Below are 15,750 nucleotides of genomic sequence, written 5' to 3' on the forward strand. Positions count from 1 at the left end.
GTGGAAATCTGCTGAGTACGCTGTGTCCGTTACATCGCCCTGGAAGGCTCTCCCACAGCCCCGCGATACTCCATGTTACACACATTTTAGTGTTGTCCAGCCTCGTGTGTCTTGTTGTTAGATGACACTGTGATGCCCAGCGCCTGCGCCAGTCCGTTGCAGCTGACGTCACCCTCAGCATGGCGGTCAAGGTGACTCCGGCAAAATTTCTGCTAAAGATTTGAGTTTTAAAAGCCGTATACTAGCTATAGGAGTGGCACAGTTGGATATGCAGAGGACTATGCCCGCGGAGAGGCGATTTGACATTGTCTTTTTTCTAAAATAGCTTGGATCCTGTTTATTTAATGATTGCATCTGTGCTGTTGAGGCATCTGGCCTCAGCTGGTGCCATGACACTCTGTTGCTTGTATGTAGAGACTTAAAGCAGGGTAACTTTGCAGATGGCCGTAGTGCTGTTCTTATTACTCTTTATGGTTATGTGCTTGATGCTAGCTATGTGTTAGCTTATGGTTGAAGACTGCTCCATGAAAGCTTTACTTGTCCTGGCTACAGATTGCTCCTAACTTATTTGTTTTGTGTAACTAATAGTCAGCTCGTTGTGTTAACTCTGTTTTGCTGTATTCATACAGGTGCAAGCAACAAAACGAGCTGACCCCCATGACTTGAAGAATATTTTCCTCAAGGTGAGAAAATAATTTGATTCAATACATTTCTGCATGCAACATGTTAGAAACACTAGGCCTGTGTGGATCGTGCACATTATGTAGGATGTTCTGTTGGGAACATGGTTCAGATAAAGGTCATACAAATTCTTCGACTAAATTTGGCCCGGCTCAGCAGACAATCTGTGCCTTCATTGACTTTGAGTGTGCAGGGCATGAAGATCTGGGTATGGGGGTCAACACACTTCACTTTGGTCACGCTAGTTGCTTGTGGATATGAATGGGATCAAATATTTTAGTTATACATTATTACTATATTAATGTTGTTTACAACAAGTAAACAACATTATTTTGTACTTGTCTTACAGAATTGTTAATGAAAACAATTGCTTTGCAGTCACTTCACTGTATGTTTTGCCTATTTTCCATCAAAAGCATGCCATACCTAGACCCCCAGCACTTCTGTTCTAGAGGATGAAGTTGTTCTGTAAAATGGCTCTGGTTGAGTCACAGGTCCTCTTTTCTGCCATAAGAGGTCTGTGTAATTTGTGCCGCATACTCAGGTGGAAGAGTTAATTACTAGAAGCTCATTCAGACTGCTGCTATAATTTGATTAAGAACACTTAAGGCCTACTGTGAAGGTGAATGGATACACAATCATGTTATAAAGAAATATAGCAATAAATTGCTTGGAATTAATATTTTAACTTAAAACATTAATTCAGCAAAGTGCATTGATTTGTGGCTTTAAAACACTTAACTTGCAGGGCTCCTCCCCCCTCTTTCACTGTTGATCGCATACTCAGTCAGTCCCATGAGCGTGGCCTTTCTACTACTATTTCACGCAGCACTATGTTCCTAAAGCTATATCTGTTTCAACTTGAAATCTAAGCCAGGATCTAAAAATGACCCTGTGTTTCAAAGCCTGACTTGCGGTTGGCATGTTGCGCTTCAGTCTGCTGCCATGAAACACTAGTCACTTGTGTAGTTAATGTCATTGTGGGTTCTTCTCTTTTATGACTAGTACATTTTGATGTTCTTTTTTTTATTTTATATGAACATCACATCACCCAATTGCATATGCATTTTAGAATTAAAGGAAATGTTTTGGTATTATAGGAGTGCGTGCCTTCCATGAGGGTAGACTAGAGCCTTTTCTAAAATAAAATAAAAAATAAAAGTATAGACTGCATAATGCTGTGTCTTCTCTGCTCCACAGTATGCCAGTGTGGTGCAGGAGGGGGAGCATTACATGACCCCCAAGGACTTTGTGCAGAGTTACCTAGGACTGCACACACAGCCTCTGCATAACCCCAAAACTGTAGAGCTCATCGCTGGAGTTGCTGACACCACCAAAGATGGGTAAGTATTTTGTGCAATAATTATATTTATGAAGACTCAGTCTCTTGTCTTATTAGGGAAACATTCAATGTTTTTTCCCAAACCCAAATTTCATATTCGTTATTCTATTATAGATTATATTAAAATTATATATATTGTAGTAGATATGTAATTGCCAGATACTAAACTGTATGTAGCCAATAATTGATTAATATTTTCTCCATTTATATAACAAGGTTAAATTAAATATTTAACAAAAGTCAACACATTTTAAAATAGGAATCTATTAATCATTTACCTGTTTCACACATGTTTGCTGAGTAAATAATCTTCTTATCAATTTTTACACTAGCTCAATTGATTTAAAATTCCGTGATAAGATAAGAAAGGGATATAATCTATTCAGTAGTATTTTCCTGTGTAGTTGTGTACATTCGTTGTTGTATTCTACTTGCGCTGCCGAAGTCCTTGTTGAATGTGTAAATATTGTGTATTGTGCCCTAAATCATTCAGTGAGTCTTCTTTCTTTATTGTCCAAACAGACTGATTTCTTTCCAGGAGTTTTTGGCCTTTGAGTCTGTCCTGTGTGTCCCAGATGCACTATTCATTGTTGCCTTTCAATTGTTTGACAAGACCGGCACAGGAGACATCTCCTTCGGTACGTACCACCATTGCCATCCATGATTCATTAAAACCAAAAAACTTACACAAAAATGTTGCAATAGTGATAAAAATTGAAGGTAATAATTGTTCATGATACATTTCGTATAATTTTGTTGATAATCACCAACAAAGATATTTGCCATTTAAACCACCAAATTGTGCAAAAAGGGCTACTTATTCATGATGTTCTCTTCTAAATCACTGTTGTTTTCACTTACAACAGAGCACAGTTCGATAATAATACATCCAATCCACTTTACTTATATAGCACATTTGATAATAAGAAATTATTAATGTCTTCTTATCACTATGACACATATAGTCATTTGAGTATATTTTCATGACATTTTTAAACTGTAATATAAATAATTATCGGATTATAGTTAATCACAATGATTTTGGCCATGATAATTCAAAACATAGCAGTGGACAATACTGACAGTCATGAATATCTCAGTATTTCTTAGGATTTCAACCTGTGTGCCATGCAAAACTAATGCTTTGATTCCCAGGTATGCCTTAGTAAAAAAGTGACTTTTTGATATAAGTATCAAAATATAAATACTTTATTTTGGTATTGAAGCGTATTGATCACAATGCACAAAAATTAAATGGATCGCAAAATTGCAAAAATCTCAGATTATATTATTGAATGACACTGCAAGTTTCTTATCTTATTTTTAATCAGCTCCTTTTACAGTTGTTTTTTGTCTAGACAACATAGTCAATTTGCCAATTTTACATATCTTCAGAACTATTGATATATCAAAAAATAAGCCACTTCTGCTTTTACAAAATATGTATGTACTAAATCTCAATTTAAATCATCAATAGATTCATGAACATGTGTATTGTACCTTCATCCCATAGTTTGTTATGGGATTGTTTCTTTATTACCAATATTTTAATGCATGCCTTTATTGAATTGTGCCTCTGAGATATTTTTAGTGCATAAACTGGAGAGTACATAGTTTTACCTGCATCTGGTATTAAAGGTCTTATCCCAAAGCAAAAAAGTAACATCACATTATAACCAGTTCCGTCTGGTGCGAGGCAGAGCGAACTCAGCTCAGCATGTCATAAAGCCGGAGATGCGCACCGTACAAAAGGGTCGCTGCTATGCTTTTTCCGTACTATGTGCAATGGGCCTCCATAAAGGCGACTGAAATGGAGAGCAGTGCTTATAGAGAACATTTCCCGGATGGACTCAAAAACCTTCAAAATGTAAAAAAGACTGTCAAACAGCCCATTCAGCCCTGCAGTTCAAATTGACTCCTTCCTCAACTTTAACGAGATTCGCTAGGATGGGAATGAGAACGCGAGATGGACATTTCAATTGCGCCTTGCATGTTTTTCTCTCTGTCTCTTATTTCTCGTTCTCCTTTTTGCAGAGAATGTTCGTGACATCTTTAGCCAGACCACAGTTCATCACCATATACCCTTCAACTGGAACTGTGAGTTCATCAGATTACACTTCGGCCATGAGCGGAACAAGCGCCTCAGCTACACAGAGTTCACACAGTTCCTACAGGTACATTTATTAGTGTATGTGCCTGAAAACTGTCTGCCATATAAAAGTAGTAGTGAAAAAGTTTAAAGAGGAGGGTTATAATGAGTTAATAGGGGTCTGGACCAATAAACTGTGAGTCCAATGTTCTCCCTCATGTTAAGTCTGTTGGCATCTTTTCTTCTGTTTCACAAATTGAGATGAAGGAGAGAAATGAACCAGATCCTATTTAAAAAAACTGGTGTAGAACTGCGTCTTTAGTAAGTCTCCCTTGCAGTTTGCCTGGTGGTTTGTGGTAGGCCAGGCTGCTATTAAAACACGAAATATAGTTATTGTCCTTTACTGGCCGTAACTTGTATCTTCCTGAGACTTCAGTAGAATTACATTAGTAATCAAACTTGGGGAGAGTAAAAAAAGCACTACAGTCCTTGACAGAAACTGGGTGGTCCTCAGCTTGATCGACTGTGCTCCGGCCCTATTGCAGTGTGGGATCTTTCAAAGCTCTTTGTGGTTTATGATACTTGACGTGGACTTCCCATGGGTACACCCGAGACTTCTGTGTGCAAGACTTCAAGTACATTTATCAATACTACTGATTTGTCTTCTCTGTTATATCCCTTTTGTTTTCACACATGGCTGTCAACATATACATTGATCTGTGTAACTTGGGTGGAGAATAGATGTTCAGCCACTAGTATTGCAAAATGATAGCTACAATTGCTCTGCAGAGCTTTTATGCGTTTGGTTAATTTCTATTATTGTTATTTCTGGGAAATGTATTTCATTTTATGTATAACCTTTAAAATTCATATCTGTGTGTGAATAATGAATGAAAATCTAATTAAATACTTATTCAGCTCTGCCACCTTGTGGTTGGATTGAACTTTAACCATATACTGTATACTACTGACAGAACATGACAAAGGTTAAAATATTTTTCAAAATGAAAAAATGTTTTCATCAATAAAATCAAGCATGTATTGAGCTTACATAGAGTGGTTATCAGTGAGCTGATGTAACAGTGACGTTGTTGAATGATCCTGTGCTTTGTGCTATGAGCCCTGACAGCAGACAGTGACCCTGGGTCAGCCTCTCCCTACATCTCCTTCTGATTGCACAGTTGTCAATTTGAATCATCTTCTGCCGACACACCTGCCAGCGTGAGCTCAGGGGATGGTTTCCATTAGACCGCAGAAGGAAGTGATGATTACAAACGCTATTCTCTGACACTGTCACATCTCATGACTTCTACATCTGCCCGGTGCTGATATCAACTGTATATACTTTGTACTCTCAAGTTTAATTTGACCGTTCACTCGTAACCCAATGCTCGTCATCACAGCCCTGTAGTTGCACTCCTTTCTAAAAAGATGTGTGCTGTGTGTTGCTGTAGGAGCTACAGCTGGAGCATGCCCGCCAGGCTTTTGCACAGAAAGACAAGAACAAAAGTGGCACCATTACAGCCTTGGACTTCAGTGACATCATGGCCACCATCAGACACCACATGCTGACTCCATTTGTTGAAGAGAATTTGGTTTCAGTGAGTTGTACATTAGTTTATATTTTAATGCAGCCATTAAACTGACCAAGAAAGATTTTTAATTAACAGAATCTGCAGATCTTTGGTGAAGCGTTGACTGGATCTGTGTGCAGGCCGCAGGGGGCAGTACCTCCCATATGGTGAGCTTCTCGTACTTCAACGCCTTCAACGCCCTCCTGAACAACATGGAGCTGGTGCGCAAGATCTACAGCACTGTGGCAGGCAGTCATCGAGACGCAGAGGTGACCAAAGGTACTGCAACTCCTGTCCCTGTGACCCGACAATATGATGTGAGATGTGGCTGTTGGATCATTTTGACTTTCTTAACAGAATGGTGAACACAGGGAACAGTTACTATAGCACTAATAATGGAAGGTAAATGACACTTTTTAACTTGCTGCTGGTCAGATCACCTCATGTAGGTCTATGAAACTGATCGGTTACATCGACTTTTCATTGTATTTCCTGCTCAAATGTACACTGTCCTTCTAATGTCTGTCTGTGGTTTTCCTCTCTTAAAAAACGGAACAAATAGTATTTGTAAATAAATCACATTCTTTGTATAGTCAGAATTGTGGTTTAGGGCTCCACAGTACTTTGCGGCTGAACAAATGGAAAAGCTTGCTTTTGTGGATATTTTTTGGCGAAAGTCAATAAGTCCCTTTCATTTTTCAACAGGATGCGTTTGCGAAAGATGTCTGTATTCTGTAATAGGGCCTCTCAGCAGGCAGCACTAAAGTACAAATTTAAAGTACAAATAAAGTCAGCCAGACATGGCTCTATTGAAAGAAGCCATATTATTCTTCAGTAAATAATGATCATGAAGAATTTATTAATAGTAATATATTTATTAAAGGTATCTTGATTTGCACCCAAGTGATAAGTTATGAACAAACAAGATTATTTGCAAATACTATTTTACTCTCTACTGCTGTAGAGTAAATCTGATCTAGCTATCCAACTCCATGACGTTGGTTTGTTTACTGCATCTTTATTTCAGCTTGAATGACTGTCTCCACTTCTTTTCATCCTAGAGGAATTTGCGCACGCTGCCAATAAGTTTGGTCAAATCACTCCGATGGAGATTGATATTCTGTACCAACTGGCTGGGCTCCACTCTCACTCCGGGTAAGAGATCTGCTCTTTTTTGTTATGATTTTCTTCAGAGTCAACTCGTATTTGAACCATTTATTCAGAATCGTTTTCTTTTGACTTCACCATGAGTGGAATAAACAGGGCTGTTTATTGTCTATAAAGATAAAGCTTTTTTTCTCCTATAGTTAAACAAGAGTGTCTCCACTGACTGATTTATAGGACAAACATAAAACATGGATACAGAGTTTATGATGCGTCGGGTCAGTGGGGAATATCTGTGTCAAATGTTTAGTAAGAAAACACTTTCATTTACTCATGAGCCTAAGGGCATCACTCCAGGTTTATTTGTCTCTTGTTTATACAAGCCCAAATTAAAGTTGCAGTAACTCCAGGTTATATGGTAGTAAAAGCTTGGTGGAAAATCTTACATCATTGACTGTAGTTCACATTAGATGGAGGCTGTGCTTTTTCCTGGCCTAACCACTGTCCCCTCCTGTTGTGCGTTAAGGCGCCTGAACCAGGCAGACATCGAGAGGATAGCCCCACTGGAGGAAGGAGCCATGCCATACCACCTCGCCGAGGCTCAGAAACAGGTAGCATGATTGACTGGCCTAATACGAGCCACATCCTCCTGCCTTTTATCAAAGCAGTCTCCTCACCTCCATCTCCTTCCTTCTCAGAAAGGAGCAAAAAGTGAGCCTGCTCAGCCACTGTATTAGCAGAGTGCCCATGTTTTTCTTCCCTTGTGAAGAGCATTACTTAAACCCCCAGATAAAAGTACACCAATTATAGTCAGAGAAGAGGAATGGATTGTTGCATTGCACCTCCCCATGAAAGGCTTTTCCAATTTTATTCAGTATAGCTTCAGGTACACATCAGCTGTAATCACACATCTGAGAAGCTAATAGAGGCTTTTATCAGTGTGAGGTTTTAGGAGCCTGTATGGAGCGCACCATTGTCAGAGGAGTGGGATAGATTCAAGGTGGATGTGGGAGAACAGAATAGTTCCTAGCTGCACTGGAGAACATGACTCTATATCAGGACTGTGTGGTCAGTGTTCACAGGCCACTCATGCTTATGGGAGTTCTGCAATTCGATTCCTCTGGGGGACCCATTCCGTCGTCCTTAGACATCACTGGAGTGGAAGTCGACTAATTGTTTAAAGCCTTTGATCAGGACCTTGGTCTTGTTAGCATGCAACCCTCACAAGACGCATCTGGGATAAGGAAAGAGTGATCAGCTAACTTCCCGCTAGTCTGGTCTCAACCTGGCCATGTGTATACTAAAATAAAAGCCTGGTTATATTACTCATTTCCTGATACTGGTTAGAGATGGACATTTAGCGCAAGCTGGCATACCACACAGACAAAACATGTAAATTTGATCAGGAAGGATTTTGTTAATTAACGCAGTGTTAAACAACTGTTAGTTAAATTCATGTTGTCTCCAAAACACTAGACCTGCATCAGCAATAATTGCAGCCAAGCAACTATTAAACATTTACAAGCAAAATTACACAGGCTTACATAAACATGGCATGTAAAAATAATAATTAATTGTTTTATGCTATGTGAATGGCTGCCAGGTAGCATAAAATGTTGGAGTTAATTGTTCCACATCGGACCTGTTTTTCCTAAATAAACATGTTATAAATGTGACACATAACCATATACTTTTGGAAAGAGGAAAAATATCCATTTCTAATAATTAGGGCTGGGAAACACAGGGTCCCTTGTGGTTTGATACATGATACATGATGATACATGTGATAATCGATATATTGCACACGGTATATCCTAAAACACATCACTGTTTTTACAGTATATCTTTGTTAAACCTCTACATGCACTTTCCATTTATGAAATACAGTTATTTCAAAACAGTGAAAGCATAATCTGCATGACATAGATCGATTTTTTTTTTTCAGGTAATAGTATTATCTAGTTTGATACATAAAGAACACTTATAACAACCCAGGCCTGTCTTGGTTTGAGATGCTTAGATATATTTTTTAACATGAAAAATGCCAGTAAGGTTTATCTGTTCCAGTGCATCACATGAAGCAAGAAGAATGTTGTATAATGTGGTATGAGAAAGTGTACAAAGCTGCAGGTATTTCTGTATGGAGACTGCTGTGTCATTCAATACCAGCTGATGCTCAATCAAACACATTCTTCCCTGCATTGTCAAGCACTCCACACAGACTTTCCTTTCCCCAATGTATCTAGTTCACTATCGTTTAATAGCAACTCAATTCATGCCATTCTGCTGTTACCGTTCTTGATCCCTCCGTCTTTCTCCAGACTCATTTGACCAGCGGTGTCTCTTTCTCCCCACACAGCACCCTCACGACACGTCCCGTCCCGTCTGGCTCCAGGCTGCGGAGTCGGCCTACAGGTTCACCCTGGGCTCAATCGCTGGAGGTGAGTGACATGTCTGCGGCGGCCTGGGGGTAACCTTAGCTGAGCACAGCGCTCCATGCACGGCCCATTGTGCACTGCAGGCGAGGAGCTGTGTGATGTGCCACCACTGGCTCCAGGCTGTCGTTGGCGGGGAGCTTTGGAATGACACAAGTCTTCCGGAACCGCACTCTGGAATCTCCATCTAATTACGCTGGATGATACACACTGGCCCTCTGACTCTGGGACAAGACCTAGACATTGGCTCGGCTGTGCACTGTCTGTCCCAGAACAGGCTGAAGGCTGCAGTTCAGGTCGGGTCAGAAAAAGATGTATATCACAAAAGGGCTACACAGAAGAAAGTGATAATGAGCTGTTTCTATCTCTCATGTGGAGAGAGCTCTTAGCATGTTTGAGAGAGGAGTCATTAAAGGAAGCTTTCAGGATCGACAAGGCACTGCAGGGAAAACACAGAACAATGTATGATAGTGCTGCTTTTTACAGCTGCCCATTTTACTAATGCATATTATTTATACATATTTTTGTTCCTCTGGTCTTTTGCTTATTATCTCCTAATTATTAAAATGTCTGGTTAAAGGGTAATTTAGGAAGTACCTGCAAAATAAGACATTTTCAGTCAGCTTACTTATACAAATTTTTCAACCGTTATATATATGTATACAAGTTATATACAGTCAAGTGATACATGAAATGTATCTTTAAAATATAACTTTTTATTTTATATGTTCTCATCGTCCAAATGAATGAAACATTTAATGACAAAAATTTGGACTGATGTGACGGGTATGTTCCTTTAAGATAGAAGTCACAGCGAGTGACACGGTGATTTATCAGATTGGTGAAGTTTTTCAGAGTCACATTTGTAGACACACATTTCAGAAAAAAGATACAACGTTTTACATCAGCGAAACTTCAGCTATATGGTTTCATAAGAAAAGTGTTTAATTCTCATGTATTGTATTGTGTTTGCTAGCCACGGGTGCCACTGCGGTGTACCCCATCGACCTGGTGAAGACCCGCATGCAGAACCAGCGCTCCACGGGTTCCTTCGTGGGAGAGCTCATGTACAAGAACAGCTTTGATTGTGCCAAGAAGGTTCTCCGCTATGAGGGCTTCTTCGGATTCTACCGAGGTACACACCGTTTACCGTTAGCCCCAATACCAGCCGGAGTGCATAAGAGAGCATGTGTTTGTCTGTACAACAACAAACTAGGACTCGTCTGCGTGCTAATAACAGCTGCATGCTTTTTTATAATTGATTCCAGAAACTGTTCCTCTGCTTGTGGTTGTAGAATAACCTCATGGACAGGGTTTGAATGTTCATTATAGGATACCTGGAAGGGAAATTGATAGTTCAAATCCGCATATAGGCGCTCTGTCCATGTGGTGATAATGGTACTGATGAAGCCTTGTGATGTGCTACACTGTTTAGCTCAGGGCTGTTCTTGCAGGGAAGTCAAGAGTGCCATCTACTGCTACCTCCACCACTGCATGTTTTCTCTCTTCCCCTCCTTTCCCTCTCCCATCGCACATGATAAGAGGCTAGTTGACTCGCAGACAGACACGCTGGGCTGTTTTTTGGCCAAATACCAACAGCAGTCACTCAGCGGGTCCTTCAGAAGTTTATCTGGCCTGATGAAGGACAGACGGTGAAACACTACAGTGGTTATCGCCATGGTCGCACTGCCCTCCTCCTCCCTCTCTCTTTTCCCCAATCTTGTTCATGACCACACAGCTTTCTCTGTTCTGATTCTAATCCCATATTCACCGCTTCTGTCATGTTTTGTTTTGGGGAAGATTTCTGTTAAAATAAAAGTGTAGTAACGATTACGTTTGTTCGAGCTTGTTTTGTGATTTGGCGCATCAAAAATTGTCTGTAAATGTGTTTTTGACTCACCAAAACTCCAAAGCCCATATGGTTCTTACTGCCGTGCAGATTTGGCAATCATAAAGATGTGTGTGTTGCTACTATCCAGATTGTGTCTCTGTGTCAGGTATTCTAATGGTGTCTATGAATAATATTTTGCAGGTCTCCTCCCGCAGCTCATTGGAGTCGCCCCAGAGAAAGCTATCAAACTCACGGCAAGTCATTTTAGTGTGTAGCTTTAGGAGTGTTTTGAAAGTTGTTTCCTCTGATTCACTGTGGAAGAAAACCATGCATAACGTACTGAAGGAAATGTACTCTTTGCAATCAAGAAGTGACTGCACCCACAAGTTAACATTAATGTCACTATCAAGATTGTGATCATGTCTCGTCTGTAGTCTTCATGTGGCTCCTCTTTTCCTTCAGATGAATGATTTTGTCAGGGACAAGTTCACCACAGAAGATGACACTATCCCACTGCCAGCCGAGATTCTTGCTGGAGGATGTGTAAGCCTGAATTTTGTTATTTTATCACAGTCTTTAACTTTTTTTTTTTTTTAATTAAATATAGTCATCCATACATGGCTCGGATTTTCTTTAAGAAACTAGTGGTCACAGAATACAGAACTATTATCACAGAACTATTATCCAAAGCATATGAAGAAACTAAAAATAAATTATTGGTTTAAGCTTTTAACAAACAAGTTAACCATTGCTTCCATATGATTAACCTTTCTGAGTAACATTTGTGTATGTATTAGGGTAAATATGGTAATGCATTCACATTTTAAAATATTCACTTTTTTGACCATGTCAGTTTTGTCTGTAACTTTTTCACAAGTGCAGCTGTGGTTAAAGTGTAATTCTCCACTCGTGCTGTGTAGCGGCTGGGTGCTGGCAGAGTCAAACTAACAGAGCCTGCAGGTTGCTGTAGCAGAGCGGGGTCCACAGGTCACAACCCCTGTCAGGGTGTAATTGGAGGAAGAGGCCCTGGAGGGCCAGGACGCGGCTGGCGCTGGCTCAGTGTGATTGAGTTTGACAGCGCTCATACATACCTGAGGCCTGTTCCGTGCAGGCCATCCAACAGAGCAGGTCCACACAGGAGCATGTTTCTCTGTGCACCCAAAGAACACATTTTAAAGCATGGGCTGATTTGGGAAACATACATGTTTAAAGTGTGGGTGAAGTGACCTAGTTGGAGTTTAGGTGTGGTTTATCTGAGAACTGGGCTAAATTCTTTGAGGTCAAAATTCAAACAGCGAAAGATAAATGCTGATGGTGGTGACCACATCATTCTTTAAACAGCGGATATTCCCCATCCACTTTGACTGAACGTGCCAGAGCTTTTTTTAGCCCCATGCTCGGATGTTTACAGATAGTGTCAGCGGGCCCATTGGGACCTAACTCGATTTGAAGAGGGTGATAAATGTGCTGGAGTCAGAAGGTTTTGTGCCTCAGGACTCTGCCTGCCAAGACCCTGGGTCTCCCCTGGGAACAGAAGTGTCCGGGCTGAGGCTGTCCTGGGACACTCAGCCTTCCACAGGAGATGCCTCAGGGGGCCACGGGGGGCAGTAAGGGGCACTGAGGGGCACCGGGGGGCAGAAGAATGGTACCAGGGGCAGGGGCCAGGGCTCCTCCTCACCCCACTCCTGCTCTGGCTTGACCCCAGCCGTTACTCTGTCAATGCCTGCTTTTTGCTCCTACCAAGGCACTTCTCTGACTCATTCAAATCAGATCAAGAGAAAAAGCATCTTTTGTGCACAAGTTTACTGAGACAATTAATAAAGACTCAGACACAGGGAAATGCTTACACATCATTATCATGTTCACCCAAAGTTCACCCCTGACAAAGTCACACTCTTTGTTCGTGACAGAGCTAATAATGAGTGTTCAGCAGGTCTGGGCTTCCCTTTGGCTGCCTTACATCCACCAGAAGGACACTGAGGAGATGTTGACCTGTACATATACCCAGGATAAAGAGTACAACGTTCATGCGCACCAAATTAAAAACTTTGGACATTCTGTTCTTGGCATAAAAAATAAACAAAGCTGCAGGGAATTTGTCATCCATTAATTGAACACAGTACATGTGAAGTGGTGTGTTCTTCTACAGGCTGGTGCCTCCCAGGTGATCTTCACCAACCCTCTGGAGATTGTTAAGATCCGCCTGCAGGTGGCTGGAGAGATCACCACAGGACCCAGGGTCAGCGCCCTCAGTGTTGTCAGAGAGCTGGGGTTCTTTGGCCTGTACAAGGTAGGTCAGCACCTCCAGCCCCCCATGAGGTCTGCAGCAGCCTCTGCTCACAGCTACACAACAGCTACACAAGAACAGGGAAGGAGCTTAAACACGCATTAATGTGGGATAGGACAAGCTTCAATATCACACCCCAAAAGTCTGCATGGGCTACATGCTCTTTATTTTCCACCATGTTGCTAGTCAAAAACATTAAATTTGACCGAAGGTTTTAAGTTGTTACTATGACCTTGATACTGACACTATAAAGGATGCGTTAAGAAGCAAGAGATACTTTTAAAAAAATAAACCCCAATAGACATAACAAAATCAAGTTGGAATAATAGAGTACAGTGCTTATGTTGTTTATTTTTTAATAAGAAGTTTTTATTTTAAACTTTTTATATGTTGTTTTTAATTCACAATCTCAGTGTGTAACTCAACTAAACCAAAAATATAATGGTTTAGTGTTGTGTCAAGTAACAGATGACAAACAGCTGTAAATAAAAAGTGTAAGTGTACACAGGCATAATAGAGATCAAAATCCAAAATTGAAAGATCAAACAGATTTTACTGACTGTTTGTAATTTTCCAAAACAGTGTTAAACATGCAAAAGACACAGTGGCCAACAACCGACAGCAAATTACTGCGGGATTAGCTCTGCTACTGCTCCTTTCCAGATTCTTGTGGGCTGGAGTCTTGTGTTCATAGTCCATATTTTAATGAGGAGCAGACAGCGTGTGGCTTGTTAAAAAAGCTGACTTCCTCTTGTTGGGCTCAGCCAGCACACGGGGTCTGTAGTCTGTGTGATGAGTCGGGAGGCCCACCAGTGCTTCTCTGCCCTCTGGCTCCTGTAGCATTCTAGCAGCATAGTAGAATGACCAGTAAATCTACTCTTCTGCCTCTTATGCAAATGCAAGTGTTCAGGACTGTATGTGTTCTTATGTTGTAGGGAGCCAAAGCATGCTTCTTAAGAGACATTCCCTTCTCTGCCATTTACTTCCCGGTGTATGCCCACACCAAGGAGAAGCTGGCTGATGAAGATGGACGTGTGGGGCCTCTACAGCTGCTCACTGCTGGAGCTATTGCAGGTAATACAAGGATACAGGAATTTGGAGCTTCATGTGTAATTTGCCAAATTTATGTTGGACATTGCATTTGTAGGTATACTGTTGGTCCAATTTAATTAAAGTAGCCACACTGTATGTGTATAGTGTGCAAGTATATAGTATAGATGAGTATTTTAAAGACATCTTTTTCATTAATTTTTAAATAATTGCAACTAAATATAGGATGACATTGTAGATAGGGGAGAAGTAAAAACAGGCATTTCTTGAGCACTCAATCAAAACGTTATAACAGGATCAAAAGCTAATACAAGTTAACTTTGCATAATATGTCTCATTTAAGGACATTGCTTTTTCTAATATTGTAACATTACATTAATCCCATTATCTGGGGTTGGATCGTGGAGGTAGGTCTATGCAGAGAGCCCATAATGTTTCATTTATCAATGTCAGTATTTTTTTTTATGGAATATCAAAAATATATTTTGTTTTCTTTTTTATAAGTTAGTCTATAATGATGCAACTTTATTTTTGAAAAGTTGAAAACACAAATAAAATGATAAAAGTTGAAACTGAAGCTTTTAAATAAACCCTATAGTTTACCTTTCTCCTGTGGCATACGTACATTGTTTTTGCCGATGTAAAGTTGTTCCCATTTCAGACCCTGCGTGATACTGCGGCAATCGGAGTAACTGATGCCATCTGTGCATAGTGAAACTGCTTCATTATCCCTGTTTCCCAAGGCGTACCGGCGGCTTCTCTCGTCACCCCTGCCGATGTCATCAAGACCAGGCTCCAGGTGGCAGCCCGGGCAGGACAAACCACGTACAACGGAGTCATCGACTGCTTTAGGAAGATCTTAAGGGAGGAAGGCTTCACTGCGTTTTGGAAAGGCGCAGGAGGTAAATGCACTTGGAGAATTAAAGCCAGTAGTGCAGACTGTAATTGTGCCGGAGCTGCTGGATAAACGCTCAATATGTCCTCCTACAGCTCGCGTGTTCAGATCCTCACCCCAGTTTGCAGTGACGCTGGTGACCTATGAACTGTTACAGAGGTGGTTCTACATTGACTTTGGAGGACAGTAAGTATAAGACGGATTCATGTGAGCCAATACTGCTACCATTACACTACCCCTTAGTAATGCTTTTTTAACTTATCACAAAAGGCAAATAAAAATGGTCAAGCACAATAGTATAGAATAACAGAGCTTTCCTCTCTGACACTGAAAATAATTACACATGGACATTTTGAAAGGCACCATTAAAATAGTCTAATTATATAATTTAATAATAATTATAATAGCAATATAAACTAAATAATAACATTTAATATATTGAATTAATAGACTAATACATAC

At 40.5% G+C, this 15,750-nt stretch overlaps 1 protein-coding gene across 2 annotated transcripts in view; it reads left to right on the plus strand.

The window, feature by feature from the left end:
• The window catches only part of LOC117389875 (electrogenic aspartate/glutamate antiporter SLC25A12, mitochondrial-like), a 16,706-nt gene continuing 956 nt past the window's right edge, over positions 1 to 15,750 (plus strand). Inside the window, exons 1-17 of one of the 2 annotated variants that reach the window (XM_033987603.2) lie at positions 1 to 191; positions 630 to 683; positions 1,882 to 2,024; positions 2,546 to 2,661; positions 4,058 to 4,197; positions 5,567 to 5,713; positions 5,827 to 5,965; positions 6,748 to 6,841; positions 7,317 to 7,401; positions 9,150 to 9,231; positions 10,202 to 10,360; positions 11,258 to 11,310; positions 11,519 to 11,599; positions 13,206 to 13,346; positions 14,279 to 14,417; positions 15,137 to 15,295; positions 15,384 to 15,474. In XM_033987603.2, coding sequence (XP_033843494.1) covers positions 180 to 191; positions 630 to 683; positions 1,882 to 2,024; positions 2,546 to 2,661; positions 4,058 to 4,197; positions 5,567 to 5,713; positions 5,827 to 5,965; positions 6,748 to 6,841; positions 7,317 to 7,401; positions 9,150 to 9,231; positions 10,202 to 10,360; positions 11,258 to 11,310; positions 11,519 to 11,599; positions 13,206 to 13,346; positions 14,279 to 14,417; positions 15,137 to 15,295; positions 15,384 to 15,474 — 1,835 coding nt within the window. In that variant the 5' untranslated portion in view covers positions 1 to 179. Of the gene's footprint in view, positions 192 to 382; positions 407 to 629; positions 684 to 1,881; positions 2,025 to 2,545; positions 2,662 to 4,057; positions 4,198 to 5,566; positions 5,714 to 5,826; positions 5,966 to 6,747; positions 6,842 to 7,316; positions 7,402 to 9,149; positions 9,232 to 10,201; positions 10,361 to 11,257; positions 11,311 to 11,518; positions 11,600 to 13,205; positions 13,347 to 14,278; positions 14,418 to 15,136; positions 15,296 to 15,383; positions 15,475 to 15,750 lie in introns of those variants that run through there. The other variant, XM_055230875.1, reaches the window with a different exon arrangement.

This window comes from Periophthalmus magnuspinnatus, chromosome 21 (genome assembly GCF_009829125.3).
Source record: "Periophthalmus magnuspinnatus isolate fPerMag1 chromosome 21, fPerMag1.2.pri, whole genome shotgun sequence".
Lineage (NCBI taxonomy): Eukaryota > Metazoa > Chordata > Actinopteri > Gobiiformes > Gobiidae > Periophthalmus > Periophthalmus magnuspinnatus.